The sequence below is a fragment of the Salmo salar genome, chromosome 22 (genome assembly GCF_965601325.2).
Source record: "Salmo salar chromosome 22, fSalSal1, whole genome shotgun sequence".
Lineage (NCBI taxonomy): Eukaryota > Metazoa > Chordata > Actinopteri > Salmoniformes > Salmonidae > Salmo > Salmo salar.
Window position 1 is genome coordinate 14,804,314 of NC_138312.1, and position 22,290 is coordinate 14,826,603.

A 22,290-nucleotide genomic window follows, 5' to 3' on the forward strand; every position below is an offset into this window, starting at 1 on the left:
TATGCTTAATAATGATTTTGAGTGACACTTCTGGTTTTGGCGGGAAATACCAGGTTACCCAGGAGAAAAGTCATTTATTTTCAGGACGGAACATTTGTAAAATTCATAGAAAATATTCAACCCTAGTTTAGATCATGATCGAGCCTTAGTGATGTGGACACCAAGGAACTTGAAGCTCTCGACCCACTCCACTACAGCCCCATCAATGTGAATGGGGGCATGCTCGGTCCTGTAGTCCACGATCAGCTCCTTTGTCTTGCTGACGTTGAGGGAATGGTTGTTGTCCTGGCACCACACTGCCAGGTCTCTGCCCTCCTCCCTGTAGGCTGTCTCATCGTCGTCGGTGATCAGGCATACCACCGTTACGTCGTCTGCAAACATAATGACGTGTTGGAGTCGTGCGTGGCTACACAGTCGTGGGTGAACAGGGAGTACAGGAGGGGACTAAGCACGCACCCCTGAGGGGCCCCCGTGTTGAGGGTCAGCGTGGCGGATGTGTTTTTGCCTACCCTGACCAACTTGGGGCGGCCCGTCAAGCAGTGCAGGATCCAGTTGCAGAGGGAGGTGTTTAATCCCAGGGTCATTGGAATATCTTAGTGAAGAATAGCATGAGATGAGCTATAAAACAGCAGCGGGGGTTGGGGAAGTAGGTGCCCCGGCATCCCAAATGCCGTAGTCTGACCCTGCCTATGTGTGAGGCAGGTGTGTGTGCTCAAAATGCATCTCTATGGCATATAGCAACCGTAAGGTGTATATAAAAATGCATACAGTCTGCAGTGGAGTATTTTCCCCATCAGCAGACATTGAGTTGCACATAATACAGTAATGCTGTGCCAATCCTCTAGCTTCGATGTTGCAGGAATGTTCATGCTGTTTCAAGGTCTTTGTGTTTAGTCTCGCGGTTGTTTAGAGATGGTCAGTTTGACATTTTATACCAGTTTGCCCAAAGCTCCCTCTGCGTTCTCACATCATTAACTCTTACTCCACTGGAACCTGCCAAGACAAACACACACACACTAAGCCGTAAACGCACAGCAAACATAACTCTCCTCCTGAGCTGATTGTTCACGGAGGAGAGAAGTTAATGGTCTGTCATGAGACAAGAGAGGAGTGAAGGAAGGCAAGACACCACGTCCTGTTCGTACTGATCCTACTCTCCATCTCTGCTAAACGCAAGCCAAGATATACTGCACACTCACCACACACACACACGCGCGTATACAAAGCGACTGTACTGAATGAAGCAGACTTTGTCCCCTCACGCCCTGAGGACTCCCATACATAAATGATTCCTGCCCTGCATTCTCTCTCTCGCTCTCTCTCTTTCTTCCCCTAGCTGTCTATCGCTCACACCACTGTGTCCCAGAAAAAGAGAGTGAAAAGGAGGAGAGAAAAAACCAAAACAGCATCCACATCAGAGGATGCATCTATAAATAACCCAGTCAAACTCTGTGTTGCTAAGGCTTGCTCAGCAACCATGCCTCCCCATATTCTCTCCTCTTCTCGCCTCCTCTCCCCCGTTCTCATCTTCCCTTCGCGCCTCATCATCCCCCCCCTCCTTCCTTCATCTCTCCTTCATCTCTCCCTCACCCCCATAATGAGCGAGCCTCATGACGAGCCCTTCACTCACACTGCATGGTGGGAGGGGGAGTTTTGTGCTTTTTCGTGGCCTTAGCAGTGGGAGAGATTGGAGCTGTCCGAGTGACTGCTTGGTGTGTCTGTCAGTGGGGATGAAGAGGGAGAGAAAGAGGGAGCGAGACTGAGAAAAAGAGCGACACAGAGGCATAGAGTGATGGTGTCAGTGTAATTCTCTACGTCTCTGCTCCATTCAGAATATTTCCTGCCTCCTGTTCAGTCTGTGGGGTAACTGCAGTGTTGTGTCATGCTGGGGCTGGGGAGGATGGGAGGAGGAGGAGGAGGAAGGGAGACAAGAATGAAGAGTCACGCAACATTCTATAAATGTTAGAGCCCAATGGGCAATGTTCAGATGTGTGGGGGTGCGTGCGTGCGTGCGTGCGTGTGGACGTGTTTAACTATTCTTGTGGGGACCAAAAGTCCCCACAAGAATAGTAAAAAAATAACAATTTGACCAACTGGGGACATTGTCAGTCCCCACGAGGTCAAATGCTATTTCTAGGGGGTTTAGGGTTAAGGTTAGAATTAGGGTTAGAATTATGTTTAGGGTTAGGAGCTAGGGTTAAGGTTAGGTTTTTGGGTTAAGGTTAGGGTAAGAGTACAGTTAGGGTTAGGGAAAATAGGATTTTGAATGGAACTGAATTGTGTGTCCCCACAAAGTTATCTGTGTGAGTGTGTGCGCGCGCACAGTGCACCCTGGGTTCTTAGGCCTAAGTGGAAACTCCACTGTGCCTGTCTGAAAGACAACGCCCTCTGCTGTTTGGAGTGATAGCAGCAGACTGAAAGAAACAAATAGTCCAGGTGTCCTCAGGTCTGAGTCATAATGACTGCTCTGTCTGTCTCAACTTCCCCCTGTACTGCAGTTCCTGTTTCTCACACAGCCGGCTGTCTGTCTCTCTCTCTGTGTTTCAGCAGAAGGAGGTCGAAGAGGACAGAGGGCCCAAGGCTCTGTCAGAGGAAGAATTGCGGGCCAGGATAGAGGACTACAACTCTATGGTCTCAGAGAATGGCATGAAACTGGTGAGTGCTACAACACTTAAAATATACACATAGGTACATTCTTAGAAAAAACGGTGTTATCTAGAACCTTAAAAGGGTTCTCCTACTGGGACAGCCGAAAAACCCTGTTGGAACCCTTTTTTTCTAAGAGTGTACTAGTATGAAGTACTGAGTGGGAATTTACCAATACAGACACACATGAATCTCTCTCTCTCTTTCTTTTCTCTCTCCTTCTCTCTCTCTCTCCCAGGGTGCTGATGGTTTGTACACTGGCTTCATTAAGGTCCACCTTCGACTAAGTCGACCAGTCACGATGCTCACTATGGAGTGGACAGGATTAGACGGCCAGGCGGAAAGACAAGGTCGGCCAATGACGGTGTCAGAAGGCCAGGAGGGGGCGGGAGCAGGGTTCAGTGAGAAGCGGACGTCGTTCTACCTGCCCAGTGACTGTGTGAAGCAGATCCACATCAGTAGTACTACCACAGTCAGGGAGGTCATACAGGGCCTGCTGAAGAAGTTTATGGTGCAGGATAACCCACGCAAGTTTGCTCTGTACAGACAGACACACCGTGATGGACAAGGTGAGTTACGCACACAGATTACACGTATATACATTCGCATATTTACATTCTGCCACCTGACTGAGAGTCGATTTTTGAAGATTTCTGATAATATGCAAACGGCCTAGATGTGGACTCTAATGTGTCTTTCCTTTGTCGTGTGTCTGTGCAGATCTGTTCCAGAAGCTTCCTCTTGTGGAATGTCCTCTCGCTCTGAGACTGGTGGTGGGTCCAGATCCTGAGCTGCTCAGCTTCGTCCTCAAGGAGAACGAGACCGGAGAGGTGGACGTAAGACAAACACAACACACACACACACACACATACCATGTGTCCTAAAATCATTAATTGCTGCATGAATACCATCTCTAACATCATTAATACCGCTCTCTCTCCCTTTCGTTCTCTCCATCTCAGTGGCATGCGTTCTCGGTTCCTGAGCTGCAGAACTTCCTGGTGATTCTGGAGAAGGAGGAGGCAGAGCGTGTGCGATTGGTGGAGCAGAGATTCGCAGTCTACCGACAGAGCTTGCAGAAGGCATTACAGGAGGATCAACCCTGACCCCTCACCCTTTACCCCTCATTTCTCACTCTGACCTTTCAACCCTCACCCTCTTTTGACCCAGGGAGAGACAGGAGCCCACTGAGGCTTTGACTACTATTCTCCCCTCGGGACACGGGCAGCCCCTCCCTCACTCCTCACATCCCCTCTGGAGAAGAGAGGCGGGGTTGAGAAAGCATGGAAAGGGGAAAAGGGACTGTTTGAAGGACGAGTGGACAGGATGCTGGAACAAAAGAAGTCTGTGTATCCCTGTGAGTAAAAAGACACTGAACTGAAGGACCGTCTGACTTTGTTGGGGCTCGGATATCTCGGTTTGATCTGACAATCTGACCTGATGGGTCTTCTAATGTTACTTTGAATCTCAGTTTGGGCTGATAAAGTTTCAAAGATTCTACTGCTGCTGCTGCAAGTGTTACTTACGCATGAGGCTCACCTTGCTCTATCTGCCCCAGTGCCCCTGCCTAAAGAGTCTCACCTTGCTCTATCTGCCCCAGTGCCCCTGCCTAAAGAGGCTCACCTTGCTCTATCTGCCCCAGTGCCCCTGCCTAAAGAGTCTCACCTTGCTCTATCTGCCCCAGTGCCCCTGCCTAAAGAGGCTCACCTTGCTCTATCTGCCCCAGTGCCCCTGCCTAAAGAGTCTCACCTTGCTCTATCTGCCCCAGTGCCCCTGCCTAAAGAGTCTCACCTTGCTCTATCTGCCCCAGTGCCCCTGCCTAAAGAGTCTCACCTTGCTCTATCTGCCCCAGTGCCCATGCCTAAAGAGGCTCACCTTGCTCTATCTGCCCCAGTGCCCATGCCTAAAGAGGCTCACCTTGCTCTATCTGCCCCAGTGCCCCTGCCTAAAGAGGCTCACCTTGCTCTATCTGCCCCAGTGCCCCTGCCTAAAGAGGCTCACCTTGCTCTATCTGCCCCAGTGCCCCTGCCTAAAGAGGCTCACCTTGCTCTATCTGCCCCAGTGCCCCTGCATAAAGAGTCTCACCTTGCTCTATCTGCCCCAGTGCCCCTGCCTAAAGAGTCTCACCTTGCTCTATCTGCCCCAGTGCCCCTGCCTAAAGATTTAGGACCAGGACAGACATTACTATTCAAAGCAACGCTCCATGGTGGGTGGACCATTTGGAATGTTCCATTACTTGATGTTTATTATATCAACTCTCATGTTGTCCCTGCATGCCTTCTGTCCAGGGCCGAGGGTAGGAGGGGAGGGGGGTGTATGGTTGGATTGGGAAGCAGGGTTGCTATGCTGGGGTAAAGCTGTGTAGGGTTAGGGTGTGGGAAAAGGAACACCAGAATCCATTCTCATCTTCAGACTCCTCTCATATCAGTCCCAGGGATGTACAGCGGTATTTCTCATAGAGCTGCTTGAACATCTCTGTCCTAACTTCTTTATCCAGCACTGAAATGAACCCTCTATCTCAGGTGGCTAACTTGCACTTAACCCTGCATCTCCCTCTACCAGAGTAACCATGCTAGTGTGGGAGGTCTTGTGCAGACAGACGTGTATTTCATAGGTAGATCTCATTCCCATCTCTTCAGATTGCCATTTGTGTACCCTGACAGCAGTCATATATATATATATATATATATATATATATATATATATAATATATATATATATATATATATATATATATATATATATATATATATATATATATATATATATATATATATATATATATATATATATATATATATATACACACACAATAGGCCTTCTATACCCAATAGATATCCACCCTGTTATTCATTAACCCATTCTACGTAAGCATACAGTACGTAAACAATCAACACAAGTAAGCATTCCTTCACTGCTTGAACCGTCTGCTGGTGTTTTAAGCATTTACAAACAGCTCAATGGGATGTTGATGTTCTGATTCTTCGTGAACTGTTGACCCTATCTCCTAACCTGGAAATTGACATTTCCTCTGATGGGAGACTTGCCGTGTCGCTGGCTCTGTGTCTGTGTAGAGCGTATGCAGCTGTAGCTACTGTTGTTAGAGGCCTGTTAGAGCCAGCCACTCTGTGCTGCTGTGACAGGCCCATGAAGCCCTGCCACTGAGCCGACTGTTAACAGGACTGAGTGAATGAGAGGGACTGATGCTTAAACACTGATTTGGAGGTCAAGGGTCATACCGCGAGGAGGTACTCCCGGTCAGTTCATGTGGTCAGGGAAAAACTCCTGTCCGTATTGTTCATTGAGAAACACCATTCTGTCGATCACATCCAAGTTAAGAGGGACCCCTGTGTCCCCCTCTCCCCAGAGGTAGTGGGATATCTGACTGGAAATATGACTTATTGTAGAATAAACAAACTGATTCTGGCCACAGGTCTGTAGAGTATCCTAGAGAAGGGGCATGAAATTAGGCATGAAATGAGTGATTATTTTGTAGAAATAGAATTTTATCATACCAATGATGTTTTATCTGAGTGTGATGCATACAGAGCGTTCAGAAAGTATTCGTACCCCTCGACTTATTCCACATTTTGTTGTGTTACAGCCTGAATTCAAAATGGATTCAATATTTTCTCTCATCCATCTACACACAATATCCCACAATGACAAAGAGAACATGTTTTTAGAAATGTTTGCAAATGTATTGAAAATGAAATACATAAATATCTCATTTACAGAAATATTCACACCCCTGAGTCATACGTTGTAGAAGCGACTTTGGCAGTGATGACAGTCTTTTTTTTAGGTAAGTCTCTAAGAGCTTCGCACACCTGGGGCCTCATTTATTAATCATGCAGATGCACAAATCTGTGTGTAAACCATACATGGAGTTGTTTCCACGCAAAGTGTGAGATTTATGAATATGAACGCTTGCTTGAGAGTGTGCATACATTTATGCACGATCATGACCATGCTTACGCACAGTGCCAAATGCTGGAATATGGAAACTGCTTGTTGAGCGTAGAATTGGGAAAATATATGTTGAAAATGTGTGGAATTATCAGAGTAATAATTTTTTTTTAATGATTTAATTGTTTTTCCATGCAACATATCTTGACATGCAACATATCTTGACATGCTATATAATTTGACAACATCAGTACATGTGTTACGATAATAATCCATATAAAGTACAGTCATTTGTTAAAAGTATTTCAAACATTGTTGAAAAGCTATAAAAGCCTCAGCTAATGTGAAATCGAATGAGTAATGGCTGATATTGTTCTGTTTTGAAGATTTGCCACACGCTGCATTTCGCAAAAAGCGCGTTTGTTGAGACAGGTGGGACTTTTTCTGCAGAAAGTACAGATTGGCTCATCAGATATAATTAATCAAAAACAATCTTATTGGATTTTTGAGAGGATTTAAGACCTACTTTAAAAAGGGCACTTTAATAAGGGTACTTGGCAACGGGTACTTTTCAGCGGGAGCTTGCCGTTCGGCATCACAGCCCTCGATGAGCCAATGTTTTGGATGAAATCATCAGCAAAACTTAGTGACGCATACAATTTCAAGTCAAGAGGGCTTTCTTTGCCATCAACGGGTTCCCAAGTACGAACAGAGCAATAGACGGCACCCACATTGCCATCAAATTACCATCCCAAAACTATGTGAACAGAAAAGGCTTCCACTCTTTATGTGCAGGTTATATGATGCCCGAAAAACGCACGACTCGTTCATTCTGCACAACAGCAATGTTAGCCTATACGCCTACCTGAGGGAGCTGTTGAAGATGGATGGCTTATTGCTTAGTGTTACCTACTTATTTTAAGTATATTTGCCATTGCTAAAGCAACTTGAATTGTCATAATGGTCCTCTTTGTCGATATGTTTTTTGTGTGTTTACTGGTCAAGCCACAACTGAGCGAGCCAAATCAAATATTTTGGTTGTACTCACTGACACTAGCACCTCAATTTCAGTCTCAGAAAAAAGAAAAAAAGAATCTTTGCCTTTTTTTGGTTAGGCTGTTGTATTTCATGGTATGGAGTTGTGTATTCCCCACGTGCTTTAAAGTGATGGTTTTGAAATGTGGTTTGCAATTGAAAATTATCCTAATTAAACATTGTTTAATTATGTTTATTTAGGGGCATTTTGAAACGCAATCCACCAAGGTCGTGCAAGAGCACTGAGGCTGAGAACCGTTGGTATTTATAAATGCTTATCTCCTACCAGTGTGCATATGATGCTCGTAGGATTGTTTGATGAATCACACATTTTTCTATGCATACACCATTCTAAATTCAGTTTGTAAATAGTATTTTAGAATAGTTTCTACACAATATTGATAAATGAGGCCCCTGGATTGTACAATATTTGACCATTTATTATTTTTCAAATTATTCAAGCTCTGTCAAGTTGATTGTTGATCGTTCATTGCTAGACAGCCATTTTCAAGTCTTACCATAGAAAGCAGGTTTTCCTCTCGATTTTGCCTGTGCTCATTGCTGTATTCCATTTTTTTTATTTTAAATTTACTCCCTAGTCCAGGGTTTCGCAAACTCGGTCCTCGGGACCCCAAGGGGTGCACATTTTGGTTTTTGCCCTTGCACTACACAGCTGATTCAACCAACTAATCATCAAGCCGGAGGACAGAGTTTGGAAAACGCTGCCCTAGACCTTGCCGATGACAAGCATACCCATAACATGATGCCACCGCCACTATGCTTGAAAATATGAAGAGTGATACTCAGTGATGTGTTGTATTGGATTTACCCCAAACATAACTCTTTGTATTCAGGACAAAAAGTTCATTTCTTTGCCACATTTTTTTTGCAATATTACTTTAGTGCCTTGCTGCAAACAGGATGCATGCTTTGGAATATTTTTATTCTGTACCGGCTTCCTTCTTTTCACTCTGTCATTTAGGTTAGTATTGTGGAGTAACTACAATGTTGTTGATCCATCCTCACTTTGATCATATCACAACCATTAAACTCGTAACTGTTTTAACATCTCCATTGGCCTCATGGTGAAATCCCTGAGCAGTTTCATTCCTCTCCGGCAACTGAGTTAGGAAGGACGCCTATCTCTGTAGTAACTGGGTGTATTGATACACCATCCAAAGCCTAATTAACAACTTCACCATGCTCAAAGGGATATTCAGCAATTGCTTTTTATTTTATATTTACCCATCTACCAATAGATGCCCTTCTTTGCGAGGCATTGAAAAACCTCCCTGGTCTTTGTGGTTGAATCTGTGCTTGACATTCATTACTCGATTGAGGGACCCTACAGATAATTGTATGTGTGGGGAACAGAGATGAGGTAGTTATTCAGATATCATGTTAACCACTATTATTGAACACAAGAGTATATCCAACTTACTATGTGATTCGTTAAGCACATTTTTACGCTTGCCACAATAAATGGGTTGAATACTTATTGACTAAAGACATGTCATCTTTTAATTTTGTATTGAATTTCAAAAAATTATACTTTGACATTATGTGGTATTGTGTGTTTGGTCAGTGACACAATCTAAATGTAATCTATTTTAAATGCAGGCTGTAACACAACAAAATGTGGAAAAAGTCAATACTTTCTGAAGGCACTGTAAGTAAACATTGGAGGACAAATTATTATTATTGGTTATAATGATTGTTATTGGTGTGTGAGTCTGGGCTGGAGATAATAGTATACATATTATATGAGAGTTAATACCTATGTATTCCAATGAGCCTCGATCATCGTCCAAAAGCACATGCCTTCCTGATGCAGAGAGACCAAAAGAAATGCCCATGTCCATCCCATACCCTTACCTCCTCAACCCCTTATAACCCAACCCTAACCTGCTCAGTGTTTAGGCTGTTCCTGCTGGCAGTGCCTTCTGTTCTATGTAGCCTTGTGTATGTAACTGGGTTCTATATGTCGTATCTCTTTTCCTTGCCACCTATTTTTGTCCTTTATCACCCCCCTCCTATTCCTGCCCTCACAGGGCATATAGAGAGGCCACACAAACAGATCTGAGATCAGACTACATGTCTGTGATGGAACCCATAAGAGTGTGTGTGTGTCTGTCTGTGTGTGTTTTTGACTGTGTCTGTTACATCTGCGTGTGTGTTATTTATTTTACGTTTCACCCCCTTTCAGCATGGTGTTAAGTGTCAGAGGATGTGGACAATCAATGCTTTCCAGCAATCTCTAAGTTTGGTTTATCTGGAGAATTAGATGTGTATATAGATATCTGTAAACCTGTAAAGAAAATGAAGAATTAAATAAATTGTCATCCTTTAATGAGTCTCTTTCATGTCCTTTATGAGCTCATTCTCACTTTGTTTCCTGGTCAGAAAGGTTCTCTGGATATGTTCATCTCTTTGTGCTGCAGTCTTAATGACTTTCTGTACAGTAGCCAGGCCAGCTTCCTTTATGTCAGTGGCTGTTCTGCATTTACCCAGAGTTCAACCAGCTCTTTCTAAAAGGTCTCTAGCTCCTCATTTTGGAGCTTTGTCAAACTCTGAGGAGTTTCCCTTCCATTAGTTATGAGTCCCAAAATGGTTTCCTGTGTCTATGTGTTCCAGAGGTGTGCTCATCCAAGGGTAGGAGAGAGCGAGAGTAAACGTCATTCATTATGAATCAGTATAGTTTGTTTACAAAGTTAACAAAAACATGGAGAAACAGGTCCCATGGGTAGTTATGATAGCTTCAAATTATAGGCATTTAAAAAAACAAATCTTGCTAATAGAAATCAAGTGCACATGAATATTTACTGGATTTTTGTTTGCCCAACAAACAGTTTGGATTTTTGATGGTCCAACCTACGGAAATGAGTTGCGTTCAGCCATTCATTCAGCCGTTCCTATGGGGAAAATGTATGGGGAAAGAATAGGGTTTTGGGCTGAATGCAAAAATAAGGTCTGAGGTTAACACAGGCTTAGTGGATATTATATGTTTGTTCTATGAGAGAATATCACGTGTGCCCAACAAACATTTGGAATTGTTGATGGCCAGATCTTTTGATGTGCACAAACTGCACATCAGTGTGGCTTGAACAAAAATTACAGGCGAGGAAAAACATGTCTGTACGCAATTTAGTGTACGCTCCAGAGCACAAACCATAGAGATAGAGGACTCATCTTTAGTATCTGTTCCGTTACAGCGTCTGTGACGCCATTAAAGCTATCTCCATTTTAAAGTAGCCTACTCAATTTTCTTCTTCACAATTGGGTGGGACTTCCAACTTCATTGGCTGATCCCACTTGATGACCCTGTTGGTGTCATGTCCAACCGGGTCATCAGGAGGGATCAGCCAATGAAGTTAGAAGTCCCAGCCAGTTGACTACATTAAAATGGTCGAAGCCCTCAATGGCGCTGCCCGTGCATTCAATACAACCTGGAACTCTAAAAAAAAAACGAGGTAAAATCATGACGTCGATGATCTTAAGGTCGGAAAGTCAGAGCTATCGAAAGTGGCCCGAGTTCCTGAATTGGAAGTCCGAGTTGAATGATCATTCAAAATGAATTTTCCCAGTCAGAGCTCGTTTTTTTCGTTGCCAGTTGTTTTGAACGCACTAAAGTCTGAAGTCTGAGATTTCTTTGGACACTGTGCTAACAAACCTCCAAACGAGCTTCAATGCCATACAACACTCTTTCCGTGGCCTCCAACTGCTTTAAAATGCTAGTAAAACTAAGTGCATGCTCTTCAACCGATTTGCTGCCCGCACCCTCACTACTCTGGACGGTTCTGACTTAGAATATGTGGACAACTACAAATACCTAGGTGTCTGGTTAGACTGTAAACTCTCCTTCCAGACTCACATTAAGCATCCCCAATCCAAAATTAAGTCTAGAATCAGCTTCCTATTTCGCAACAAAGCCTCCTTCACTCATGCTGCCAAACATACCCTCATAAAACTGACTATCCTACCAATCCTTGACTTCGGCAATGACATTTACAAAATAGCCTCCAACACTCTACTCAGCAAACTGGATGTAGTCTATCACAGTGCCATCCGTTTTGTCACCAAAGCCCCATATACTACCTACCACTGTGACCTGTATGCTCTCGTTGGCTGGCCCTCACTACATATTCATTGCCAAACCCACTGGCTCCAGGTCATCTATAAGTCTCTGATAGGTAAAGTCCCGCCTTATCTCAGCTCACTGGTCACCATAGCAACACCCACCCGTAGCACACACTCCAGCAGGTATATTTCACTGGTCATCCCCAAAGCCAACACTTCTTTTGGCCGCCTTTCCTTCCAGTTCTCTGCTGCCAATGACTGGAACAAATTACAAAAATCACTGAAGGTGGAGTCTTATATCTCCCTCTCTAACTTTAAGCATCAACTGTCAGAGCAGCTTACCGATCACTGTACCTGTACACAGCCAATCTGTAAATAGCACACCCAACTACCTCATCCCCATATTGTTACTTATCCTCTTGCTCCTTTGCACCCCAGTATCTCGACTTGCACATCATCTGCGCATCTATCACTCCAGTGTTAATGCTAAATTGTAATTATTTCTCCTCTATGGCCTATTTATTGCCGTACCTCCCAACTCTTCTACATTTGCACACACTGTACATAGATTTGTATATTGTGTTATTGACTGTACGTTTATTTATGTGTAACTCTGTGTTGTTGTTTTTGTCGCACTGCTTTGCTTTATCTAATGAGGCGCGCAAATGGAGAGCCAAGGGGTAGGGAGTGATTTGGGATTTATCCAGACAGACGCACCTTGGCGTTTTAGGACCTCCATACTGTTAGCTTGGAGAACTCGTAACAGTATTACAAATATTGGCTAAAATGCCGCGTCTCTACGTCGGCAGATTGAGCTACAAGTTCGTGAGAAAGACATCAAAGGTTTTTCTGCGGTTACGGGAAAATACTGGAGGTTGATCTGAAGGATGGGTACGATTTTAACTAGCTAACGTTAGGATCGTATGGGCAAAATGGCGACTACTAATGCAGTACAATAACTAGCTAGTTAATGGTGAACGTAGTAAATGTTCCTGATCAGTTGTATGAATAACTACAGCAAAATTACATGATTTACTTTTTTTTAAAGCAGGTGTGATGATGGAGAGTTCCAGCAGGGGGCAGTAAAGTCATGAACAACACTTAACGTTAGCTACATGTTCCTTGAAATGTGTAGGGCCGCTGAAATAGTACCTCTCTGCAGCCTTATAATTGCAATGTTAATGAAGCACAAGATTGAATGTTGGAATAATGTTTGGATGTATGCAGTGTCTTGTTTGCCGAAATTCGCTTAAGCCATTGCGGATCTTTTAGCGTGTGAAAAACACAATTTGACAAATCTAATTGTATTTGTCACTTTCGTAAACAACAGTGAAATGCTTACTTACGGGTATCTAACAATGCTGCTGTTAAACACGTTTTACCCACAGATCTGCGGTACTGTAATTTGGGGCGGCAGGTAGGCTAGTGGTTAGAGCGTTGGGCCAGTAACCGAAATGCTGCTGCTGGATCGAATCCCCAAGATGACGGTAAAAATCTGTCATTCTGCTCCTGAAAAAGGCACTGTTCTCCGGTAGGCCGCCACTGTAAATAAGAATTTGTTCTTAACCGACTTGCCTAGTTAAATAAATGTATAATAAAAAATAAGAGTTGGGCATGTAAAATGTAGTGTTAATATTTCAGGTGTGCTGCTTGCTTTATGGCATTGGTACAATCTCAATGCACCCACTGCCTGGTTTTTAGATGCAAGCAGCCTAGCTATAAAGAATATAGATGCAATGTGTTCATTATACCAAAGTCCTTGGATGTTTGAATTTGAAAGAGTCCACTGTGGGCTGAATCTGCCTACCTTTATGACTGCCTGTCTGTCCTGTTTGTCCTGTTTGGCCTTGGCTTTCATCTTAATGTGTGTGTGACCTTTGACATATGACCTCTTAGCTGACCTTACCGGAAGCCATGACGACAGCAGCCTTTTGCCAATAGACCAGGGTGAGGAATCCCATTGGTTTTTCTATTAAAAAGTAAATATTGCAAAAGGTTGAAGCCATGTTGGTGTCTGTGTTAGTTCCCTGTTACATAAGAGAGCAGTTTGCATTCAGTTGTAAGTTAAATGGTATCTGTGGACTGGTGCATTTCTGCCAGCTACTGTGGTATCAGTTGGTAGTCGTGATGTATACCTTTTTGTACAGCAGAATAAATGTAAGCTTGAGGTTGATGAATCAGAAATGGGCATCTGAGCAAAGAGCGGGAATGCTGTCCATTCCCCGTGACTGCCATGATGCTCAGATGTACATTGGCTGAATGTATGTGTTACTACCTCTGCCAAGGCAATGTTAGACCACATCACTAATTACTACAATCATGTCAAGGGGCTAGTGGCCTGGTCCACACAGGGATAAACGTCCAAGGATCAGTTCTAGTAGCCCCCCTTGAGTTTTCACCCCACAGTGTAGCCTCTGTAGACTCCCCCACTGTGCCATACTGACTGTTCCGTGTTCTTTTAAAGGCAGTAGTGGTTACAGCAGCCGAAGCTGCACTGGCCGGGATAAGTACGGGCCGCCTGCACGCACAGAGTACCGCCTTATTGTGAAGAACCTCTCTAGTCGCTGCAGCTGGCAGGAGCTAAAGGTGAGCGCTCAAGTCTCCGTTTATATTCTATCCGTCCTTCTCTGAAAACTGGGTTCCGAACAACAGCACAAACGTATGTTACAAGCACACTATTTGTTTTTGGTTGACAGGACTTCATGCGCCAAGCTGGTGAGGTGACCTATGCCGACGCCCATAAGGAGTGGACCAATGAGGGGGTGATTGAGTTCCGATCGCGCTCGGACATGAGGGCCCTCACAAGCTGGACAGCACTGACATCAATGGGAGGAAGATCCGCCTGGTGACGCTCCAATTCTGGTAGCTCCTCTAGGTCTGGACTTACATCACCTCTTAAATGCAGGCATTGGGTCCTTACTGCCCTAATGAGGAAGGTGTTGAAGGATTCATCTGCTATCATTCTAGTACCAAAGCTGGTAATTTACCCAGGCTTACAATGTGTTTGATCTCCCAGGTCTCGTAACAGACGTCGCTCTCGCAGAAGGAGCTGCAGAAGTTCTGGCAGCCACTCCAGGTCACTCTCACGGAAATAGCACTGACCAGATTGCATCTGCCCTGCCCAAGAACTCCAATACTTCACAAGGCTGGGGTAGTTGCATAGATTAATACTTAGTTCATCCCAGAGGGGACATTTCATTGTAACACAGCAGCATATTGACAAGCACACATACTGTACAAGACCTAGTTTAAATTCCTGTGTGTTTGTCCTCCACCGGTCACTCTCATGCTGTAAACGGCACTCTTGCGCCAGATCCGACCGCAAATCTTGTTCTCGATCCGTGAAGAAGTCCCATTCTAAGTCCCAGACCCATTCCAAGTCCCGCTCTAGCACCAGGAAGTCCTGCTCCAAGTCTCATTCTCGCTCCTGCACGCAAGGCTCGCAGCTGCTCGGCGAGCCACAAATCTCGCTCTCGCTCCCACACATGCAAGTCTCGCTCTAAAGTGAAGTCTGAGCGGGGAAACAGAGGCTATTCCAAGGATGTCTGTCAGCGAGAATTCCCAGAGTCGTTCCCCACCCCCCGTAGAGAATGGAAACGGAGAGCGGTTCAAATTTGCCTCCAAGTCTCCCTTCCCACAAGAAGACCTTCACCAATCCAAGTCCCCCGCCAAGCACTCAGCTTCTGGATCCGCCACACGCTCTAAATCCCGCTCCTGGTCCCAATCGGCTTCCCAAGATTAAATGCACTTGTTTAAGTAGGAAGTATGTAAGATTGTTTAAAAAGGAATCACGGATCAAATGCAGCTCCAAGTGTTTCAATTTGTCCCTCTCTGAGCACTTGGTTGTGATTGTAGTATGTTAATGTATTTCATTTTTTTGAACTTTGCATGAGAACCAGGCTGAAAGATTGGAGATTACTATAGAACGCATAGTATTTTTTTTATTGAACCGTTATTTAACTAGGCAAGTCGGTTAAGAACAAATTCTTATTTACAATGACAGCCTACCCCGGCCAAGCCCGAACCCGGACGATGCTGGGCCAATTGTGCGCTGCCCTATGGGACTCCCAATCACGGCCAGTTGTGATACAGCCTGGAATCGAACCGGGGTCTGTATTGATGCCTCTAGCACTGAAATGCAGTGCCTTAGACCGCTGTGCCACTCCGGAGTTGTTCTCAGTTTCCTTATCTTTCTGAGATTGCTTATGCGTCATGTTAATGGTACTGGTTGATGTTGGTCTTTCAAGAGGAAATTAATTCTTACTTCTAATTTTAAATCTCAACACCGTCTGCATTGCTTCATTGAATCTCTGGTATTCCAGTATCAAATCGGGACTGCTATAGGTAGATGGCAACATATTATTTTAATACTATCTTCACAAATCTAAAATAGGAGGAAATGAAGACCCAACAATCACAGATCCTTTTCCCATATAAATTGTTCTCCCTATGATTCAGTTACTTTCTCTGAAATGTTTTGATTAATTATGCTAGTTTCTGAATTTGGCAGATTTGTTGGTTTACTTCTTGGTTTCTTTGCGATTGGTGTAGTTGATGCTGTCTGTACAGTCTAGACAGTTGTCATTTGAGTATTGACTTGTCATACAGCATTACTATGATGTATTGGCTATTTTCAAAGAAGATGTATGGAAAATAATGTCACTGTTTTGCTCTGAGAAATCTGATGATTTAGGGGTGGAAATAAGTCAGCTTTTAAATAAAAAAAATCAAATGTGTTAAGCACTCATGTTTATAAACAGTTTGGCTTTGACTGTCTTATTTGAAGTGGTCACCATAATAAGATGTACCTAATTCATTGCAATAAAATGTGTGTGTGTACACACAGTGTGTCAAATAATATGTGCAGTTTGGTTTGTTTCAAATGGAAATATGTTGAGACAACTAGGCTACAGTATTAAATTCCTGGGCCTTCTTGGTGAATGCACCTTTGAATTAGTAGTTTGAGCGTGTCAACTCTGTATACATGCCACATGCTACCATGTGGGTTTGCATAATACTTGTTTACAGTGATACAACCTGTTGCGCGCAAACGAGTTTGCGCCAGTCCTCTGGATGTCCAGCATCAATCCATTTCTTACACTTTACATACCCGAGAATCTTCTGTGAATTGACGCTGTTTTCTCGTAGATTTTTGGACATAAGACTTGGCCAAAGATACTTATTCATCTGAGACATGAAAATAAGCTATAGGTTATTTGGCAAGTCACAGATTCTTGCAAGGACAGAATACCAATACCCTACCTGAGTGAGGAAAAAAGTACTCTACACACAAGAGGGTAAGATCCTTGACCAACTTAATGCTCATGTATTGTTTATTTTACAGTTACATTTTGTAAAAAAAAATGGTATACTATTGACTTTTATTGATTTCTAGCAATGAATGTCTAGGTTTCAAGTCAGTATTTTTAAAAATGTATACGTTATTTTGAGCTCACTCATATTTGATGGTACAAATAAATAATCCATTTCAGTTCAAATGCCTTTGACTCCCACCGCGATAGGCACAGAAAAGAGACATGGATAATTGGAGTCAGGTATATTTTCCAATCACTTTTATTTTCACCAAATGACATGGGCGTGTGATGGTTCATTATTGTATACCTGTTATTTGACCCTTCTACACTCAATCGAATCAGTGAACATGGCATTGTTCACTTCAATCCATTTAGCACAGTAATATTGTCTCCTCAAATTGCTTCACAGCTTCAATCAGCAAACTCCATTGACGTCAACCTTGGTCACTCACACAATCATCAGTGAGTAACCAGGCTTTATGATAATATGCAATAAGCAATGTGGATGTACACACTGGGATCATTGTTGCAGTCCACACTTCAGGTCATGATTGCCTAATGTAAGTATTTAAATACTGTCTGTAGATGTTGCAAATGGGTAAGAAGTGAACACTAAACACACTAATACTAATTAGTGATATTTTTTCATACAAGTTAGTAATTAATTGTTATTTAACCCATATTTCACCAGGTAAATTGACTGAGAAATCATTCTCATTTACAGTAACGACCTGGGGAATAGTTACAGGGGAGAGGAGGGGGGTATGAAAGAGCCAATTGGAAACTAAGTTGAGAGGTAAAGCAAATTCAGTCAGGAACAAGTGTAAAGGAAGGTATTAAGGGCAGGCCGTTGACGCCAGAGGGAATTAGTAAACCCATGTCTCCATTTAGCTATTTTCTGCAATTCACCACCTGCAGCATATAGCCAACACTCAGTGGCTAGTTATTGACAGATGAAACATCACAACAGTAATGTTATTGTTATCAACACCAGCATGCGGTCTGATCGAGAGATGACCCTCCCAGGCTTTATCATGGTTCTCACCAAAATAAATAGCAGATCCTCTGTTATTGACATGATTTAAGTTGTTGACAGAACCCCAAGGATGTGTCACTATTTTGGCAACTACACTGGTGTTGGTGATATCTGGGGATGACATGGAAAGGCTTTCCGCAGAGCAAAGAGATACCAGCTTAGCCTTGCCTATACATTTTAACATCTAAAGACACACTGAATGCTATTGTACAGTTTGCTACTAAAGCCATTTGCCTCTTTCGCCCACACCATTCTCTCTTATGTTTAGTGCCAAGCTATCAGACTTTGAAATCCTGGCTATAATTGGGAAAGGAACATTTGGGAAGGTATGGTCATCTTTGGCAGTGCTCTCTAAATTGACAGAAAATGCTGTTGGTGTACAACCAACAATTGATATACTTTACTTTGTGTTATGACCTTATTATTAATCAATGGTGTTGTGTCCCCAGGTTCTTCTTGCCAAACTGAAATCCGACAACAAGTTCTATGCTGTGAAAGTGCTGCAGAAAAAAATCGTACTGAAGAAAAAAGAGGTTCCACATAATTCTGAATATAACAGTAGATTAAAAAACCAAAACAATATACAAAAAGGTGAATATGCTGTCGGTAGGAGTGGGTTTAACAATAATGATTCACAATTGCTGTATTTATTTGGCACTGGATTCTTCCGTGTGAAGCAAAAGAACATCATGGCAGAGAGGAATGTGCTGCTCAAGAGTATGAAGCATCCCTTCCTGGTGGGGCTCCACTACTCGTTCCAGACCCCAGAGAAGCTCTACTTTGTCATGGATTACGTCAATGGAGGAGAGGTAATGTATGGAGTAAAGACATAGGCTCTTTTTTTGATTTTGTACAAGAGATAAAAAATCATTTAATTTCCTTCTACTTTTGATATTCTACTGCAGCTTTTCTATCACCTTCAGAAAGAGCACTGCTTCTCAGAGCCAAGGGCTCGCTTCTACACGGCTGAGTTGGCCAGTGCCATCGGTTACTTACACTCGCACAACATTGTTTACAGGTCAGTCACACCCTCTCAACAATGTTGACAACTAAGTCTCACCCACTTAACAGCATTCACAGGTCATTCACAGTAAACCCACGTTCTCTGCTGGTTTCCTTTACTCCCTCTGTGGAAGGTCACTCTGTCAGCAGTGCCTTTAGGCTGTACAGAAGGTTTTCTGTTTTTAAAAAATCCATATTTTTCTCTCTTGTAGAGACTTGAAGCCTGAGAATGTCCTGCTAGACTCAGAGGTAAGTATATGTATATCATGAATTCAGGACTATCGTTATATTAGTTCTCCGTGGGTTAAACAAGTTCACCCTGATGTTTTGATTTGGACCTTCTCCAGGGCCATGTTGTGTTGACTGACTTTGGCTTGTGTAAAGAGGGGATAGACCCGGAGTCCACCACCTCCACTTTCTGTGGAACCCCAGAGGTAAGTTTTGATTTCTATTGTATATCCTACAGTCCCCCCATTTCCCTTAGTCACTGTATCCACTGACACTGCCTTTTGCTCTGTAGTATTTGGCTCCAGAGGTGTTGAAACAGCAGCCCTATGACCACACGGTAGACTGGTGGTGTCTGGGAACTGTACTTTATGAGATGATATATGGGCTGGTGAGCATACCCTCTGAAAGGCCTATTCACATGTACTTTGCTGTAATGTATTATGGTTCTGCATACTATAGTAATGTATTCATCATTTTCCAAACCAAGTCGGCTACACCTCATTGTGGGTATCAACTCATTTTGTCCTCTGTTCCTTCCAGCCCCCCTTCTATAGCCAGGATATGTCTGAGATGTATGACAACATCCTCCACAGGCCCTTGAGTCTGCCAGGGGGGGCCAGCTCTGTGGCGTGTGACCTGCTAATGGGCCTCCTACAGAAAGACCAGCATCGCAGGCTGGGTGCTATCGCAGACTTTGTGAGTGAACTTGTCACAATACACAGGATGAGGATGTCCTCACCGGACAGTCTACTTTCTCTCTCTTTCCTGGAGTTAACACACATGCAGACACATACACACATGTCATTTTGAAAACACCCACTCCAGAATCACTAGAACCTAGTATATCATCTGATTTACTTAAAGTGATGCTCCAGAGCTTTTGTATAACTTCAGCCAGTAGTTTTGAAAGTAGTGCCAACAGGGCAAAACGAGTCCCCGAAAACTGTGCACAATTGTGTGCAACATCATCCATTTCATATGATATGTTACATTTTGCAAAAAAAATGTTTGTAAGCTCTTAAGATACAGGATTGCATCTTTAACAAAAGGCACATCTCAATAGGCGGTCCAGGTGTCCTCTGATAGTGATGCGTGGGTTGACTCCTAAACCGCAGTCCACGTGGTTATATGGGCCTCAGATTTTCACTGCCTGGCAGGCAGTATAAGTTAATAGACGAATAACAAAGAGAGTTTCAAACCTCCCTGCCATTAACAGCTAGTTTTCAGGTTACATATCCCTCCAACTAGGCCCCTCACTCAGACCCCCCCAGACAATCCAAGCAAAATTGTTCCTTGAGAAATAGTTTTTTGCTAAAAAGCTATTTTTGTTATTTTTTACAATTTGAATGGAAAACAATGACAGAAAGGTACTTAATTGTTACCCAGAAAATGATATGATATCAAGATAAAAACGGCTGCATTGAGCCCTGAAAATCTTTTTGTCTTTCACATATAGCTCGAAGTTAAAAACCATACTTTTTTCTCGCCGATAAACTGGGATGACCTTTACCATCGGAGAATCAAACCTCCATACAACCCCAACGTGGTAAGTGTGTAAAACAAATTTGATTTCAGTATTATTTTTCATAGAATTTCTATCCATAACATACATACACAATTAATATAACATTCATTCAGTATTTTCTGCTGTGCTAAACCTTGTGTCCCAACAGAAAGGCCCAGCAGACATGCAGCACATTGATCCAGAGTTCACCAAAGAGATGGTGTCAGGCTCTGTGGGGGTTACCCCTGAATTCTCCAACTTATCAACCAGCAGCCCAAATGCTTTCACTGGATTCTCCTATGTCTCCAGTGATGACAACTTCCTCTAGTGTAGGACATTCAGATTCTACATTGCTGCCACCCAAAAGAGACCAAACTTCTCCCGCCTACTTTGTTAAAATGCACCCTTACTGCATTGGCTCTTCATTCACACAGAGCAAAAAAAAAAGTATTCTTGAAAAATATTTATGTTTATTATATCCCCTTGTATGATATTACATTGGAAGTAAAACCTGCAACCTGTGTCGTATTTAATTTTCAATTACTTTGTAATTTTATTTGTAAAGGTATTATTGTATCTCATGCAGAAATGAACAATGCAAATAAAGAAACATTTGCAAATAGGCTAGGATTTTCAAGGCACTGATAGATAAATCATTCCCTGAAATATATGAATGGGGAGTTAATTGTTAACATGTGGAATCAGTTTTGATGTCATAATAAATATTTATAAATTATTTTGTTCTGTTATTTGTGGGTTTACCATGCATATCTCAAGAAAATCATTGCAAATCTGTATACTTCAATATGTATATGGTAGCCTCAGAAATAAACATAGATTGAGGTGACCAGATTTTGGAAATGAAAAACCAGGACATTTTTGTAGCACAAAATATATATAATTAAAAAAAAGTAATTTAACTAAATTTAGGCTAAACTGTTCGGACACTACAGACGACTTTGTGAGAAGACCGATTTTCAGGATGTTTCATGGTCTGACACCGTCACCTTTCACCACAGATGCAGAATTGTTACATTGGCTGATGTGGTGGATTGAAATGCATCCAATGAAAAAAAGAAACTGATATCGCTTGCTTAAAACTGGCCGATTCTTATGGGGATTATTTTATTAGGCTATGCTGAACAAAAATATAAACGCAACAAATTCTAAGATTTTACAAAGTTACAGTTCCTATAAGCAAATCAGTCAATTGAAAGAAATTCCTTAGGTGAATGTGCAGGTGAAGAAGCTTGATATGGAGGTCCTGGGCTGGTGTGGTTACACAGGGTCTGCGGTTGTGAGACCGGTTGGATGTACTGCCAAATTCTCTAAAACAACGTTGGGGGCGGCTTATGGTAGAGAAATGAACATTTAATTCTCTGGCAACGGCTCTGGTGGACATTCTTGCAGTCAGCATGCCAATTGCACACTCCCTCAAAACTTGAGACATTATGTTGTATGACAAAACTGCACATTGTAAAGTGGCATTTTATTGTCCACAGCACAAGGTTTCTTAATATGCCACACCTGTCTGGTGG

General features: G+C 42.8%; 3 protein-coding genes across 8 annotated transcripts in view; all 3 read left to right on the plus strand.

Moving 5' to 3' along the window:
- The window catches only part of LOC106582833 (ras association domain-containing protein 5), a 49,312-nt gene extending 43,982 nt beyond the window's left edge, over positions 1 to 5,330 (plus strand). For 3 of the 4 annotated variants that reach the window (XM_014166324.3, XM_014166326.3, XM_014166328.3), the window contains 4 exons: positions 2,548 to 2,655; positions 2,885 to 3,215; positions 3,367 to 3,482; positions 3,609 to 5,330. In XM_014166324.3, the coding sequence (XP_014021799.2) occupies positions 2,548 to 2,655; positions 2,885 to 3,215; positions 3,367 to 3,482; positions 3,609 to 3,752 (699 nt within the window). In that variant the 3' untranslated portion in view covers positions 3,753 to 5,330. The remainder of the gene's footprint in view (positions 1 to 2,547; positions 2,656 to 2,884; positions 3,216 to 3,366; positions 3,483 to 3,608) is intronic. The other variant, XM_045705152.2, reaches the window with a different exon arrangement.
- Positions 5,331 to 13,903: 8,573 nt separating this feature from the next.
- On the plus strand, positions 13,904 to 16,438 carry LOC106582777 (serine/arginine-rich splicing factor 6). Its single transcript, XM_082967802.1, is given in 6 exon segments — positions 13,904 to 13,913; positions 14,060 to 14,253; positions 14,364 to 14,466; positions 14,469 to 14,514; positions 14,516 to 14,542; positions 14,684 to 16,438. Coding segments are annotated over 6 exon segments (459 nt in total). The 3' UTR covers positions 14,763 to 16,438.
- A 280-nt stretch (positions 16,439 to 16,718) lies between these two features.
- LOC106582834 (serine/threonine-protein kinase Sgk2) lies at positions 16,719 to 21,488 on the plus strand. 3 transcript variants are annotated; one of them, XM_014166329.3, is made up of 13 exons: positions 16,719 to 16,964; positions 17,160 to 17,222; positions 17,392 to 17,444; positions 18,287 to 18,344; positions 18,468 to 18,551; positions 18,696 to 18,827; positions 18,924 to 19,036; positions 19,233 to 19,269; positions 19,368 to 19,454; positions 19,541 to 19,636; positions 19,789 to 19,944; positions 20,705 to 20,794; positions 20,922 to 21,488. In XM_014166329.3, the coding sequence occupies exons 2-13, from the start codon at positions 17,205 to 17,207 to the stop codon at positions 21,078 to 21,080; spliced, it is 1,083 nt and encodes a 360-aa protein (XP_014021804.1). In that variant the 5' UTR covers positions 16,719 to 16,964; positions 17,160 to 17,204; the 3' UTR covers positions 21,081 to 21,488. The 3 variants fall into 3 exon arrangements, with proteins under 3 accessions (XP_014021804.1, XP_014021806.1, XP_014021805.1); XM_014166331.3 differs by having other exon boundaries at positions 18,942 to 19,036; XM_014166330.3 differs by having other exon boundaries at positions 17,190 to 17,222.
- The last annotated feature ends 802 nt before the right edge of the window (positions 21,489 to 22,290 follow it).

What these genes read in the sequence shown, in the direction of transcription:
- LOC106582834 (XM_014166329.3), top strand. An exon ending in GGAAAGGAACATTTGGGAAG is followed by an intron (nt 18,345 to 18,467) that starts GTATGGTCATCT and finishes TTGTGTCCCCAG; the next exon opens with GTTCTTCTTGCCAAACTGAA. An exon ending in ATTACGTCAATGGAGGAGAG is followed by an intron (nt 18,828 to 18,923) that starts GTAATGTATGGA and finishes ATTCTACTGCAG; the next exon opens with CTTTTCTATCACCTTCAGAA.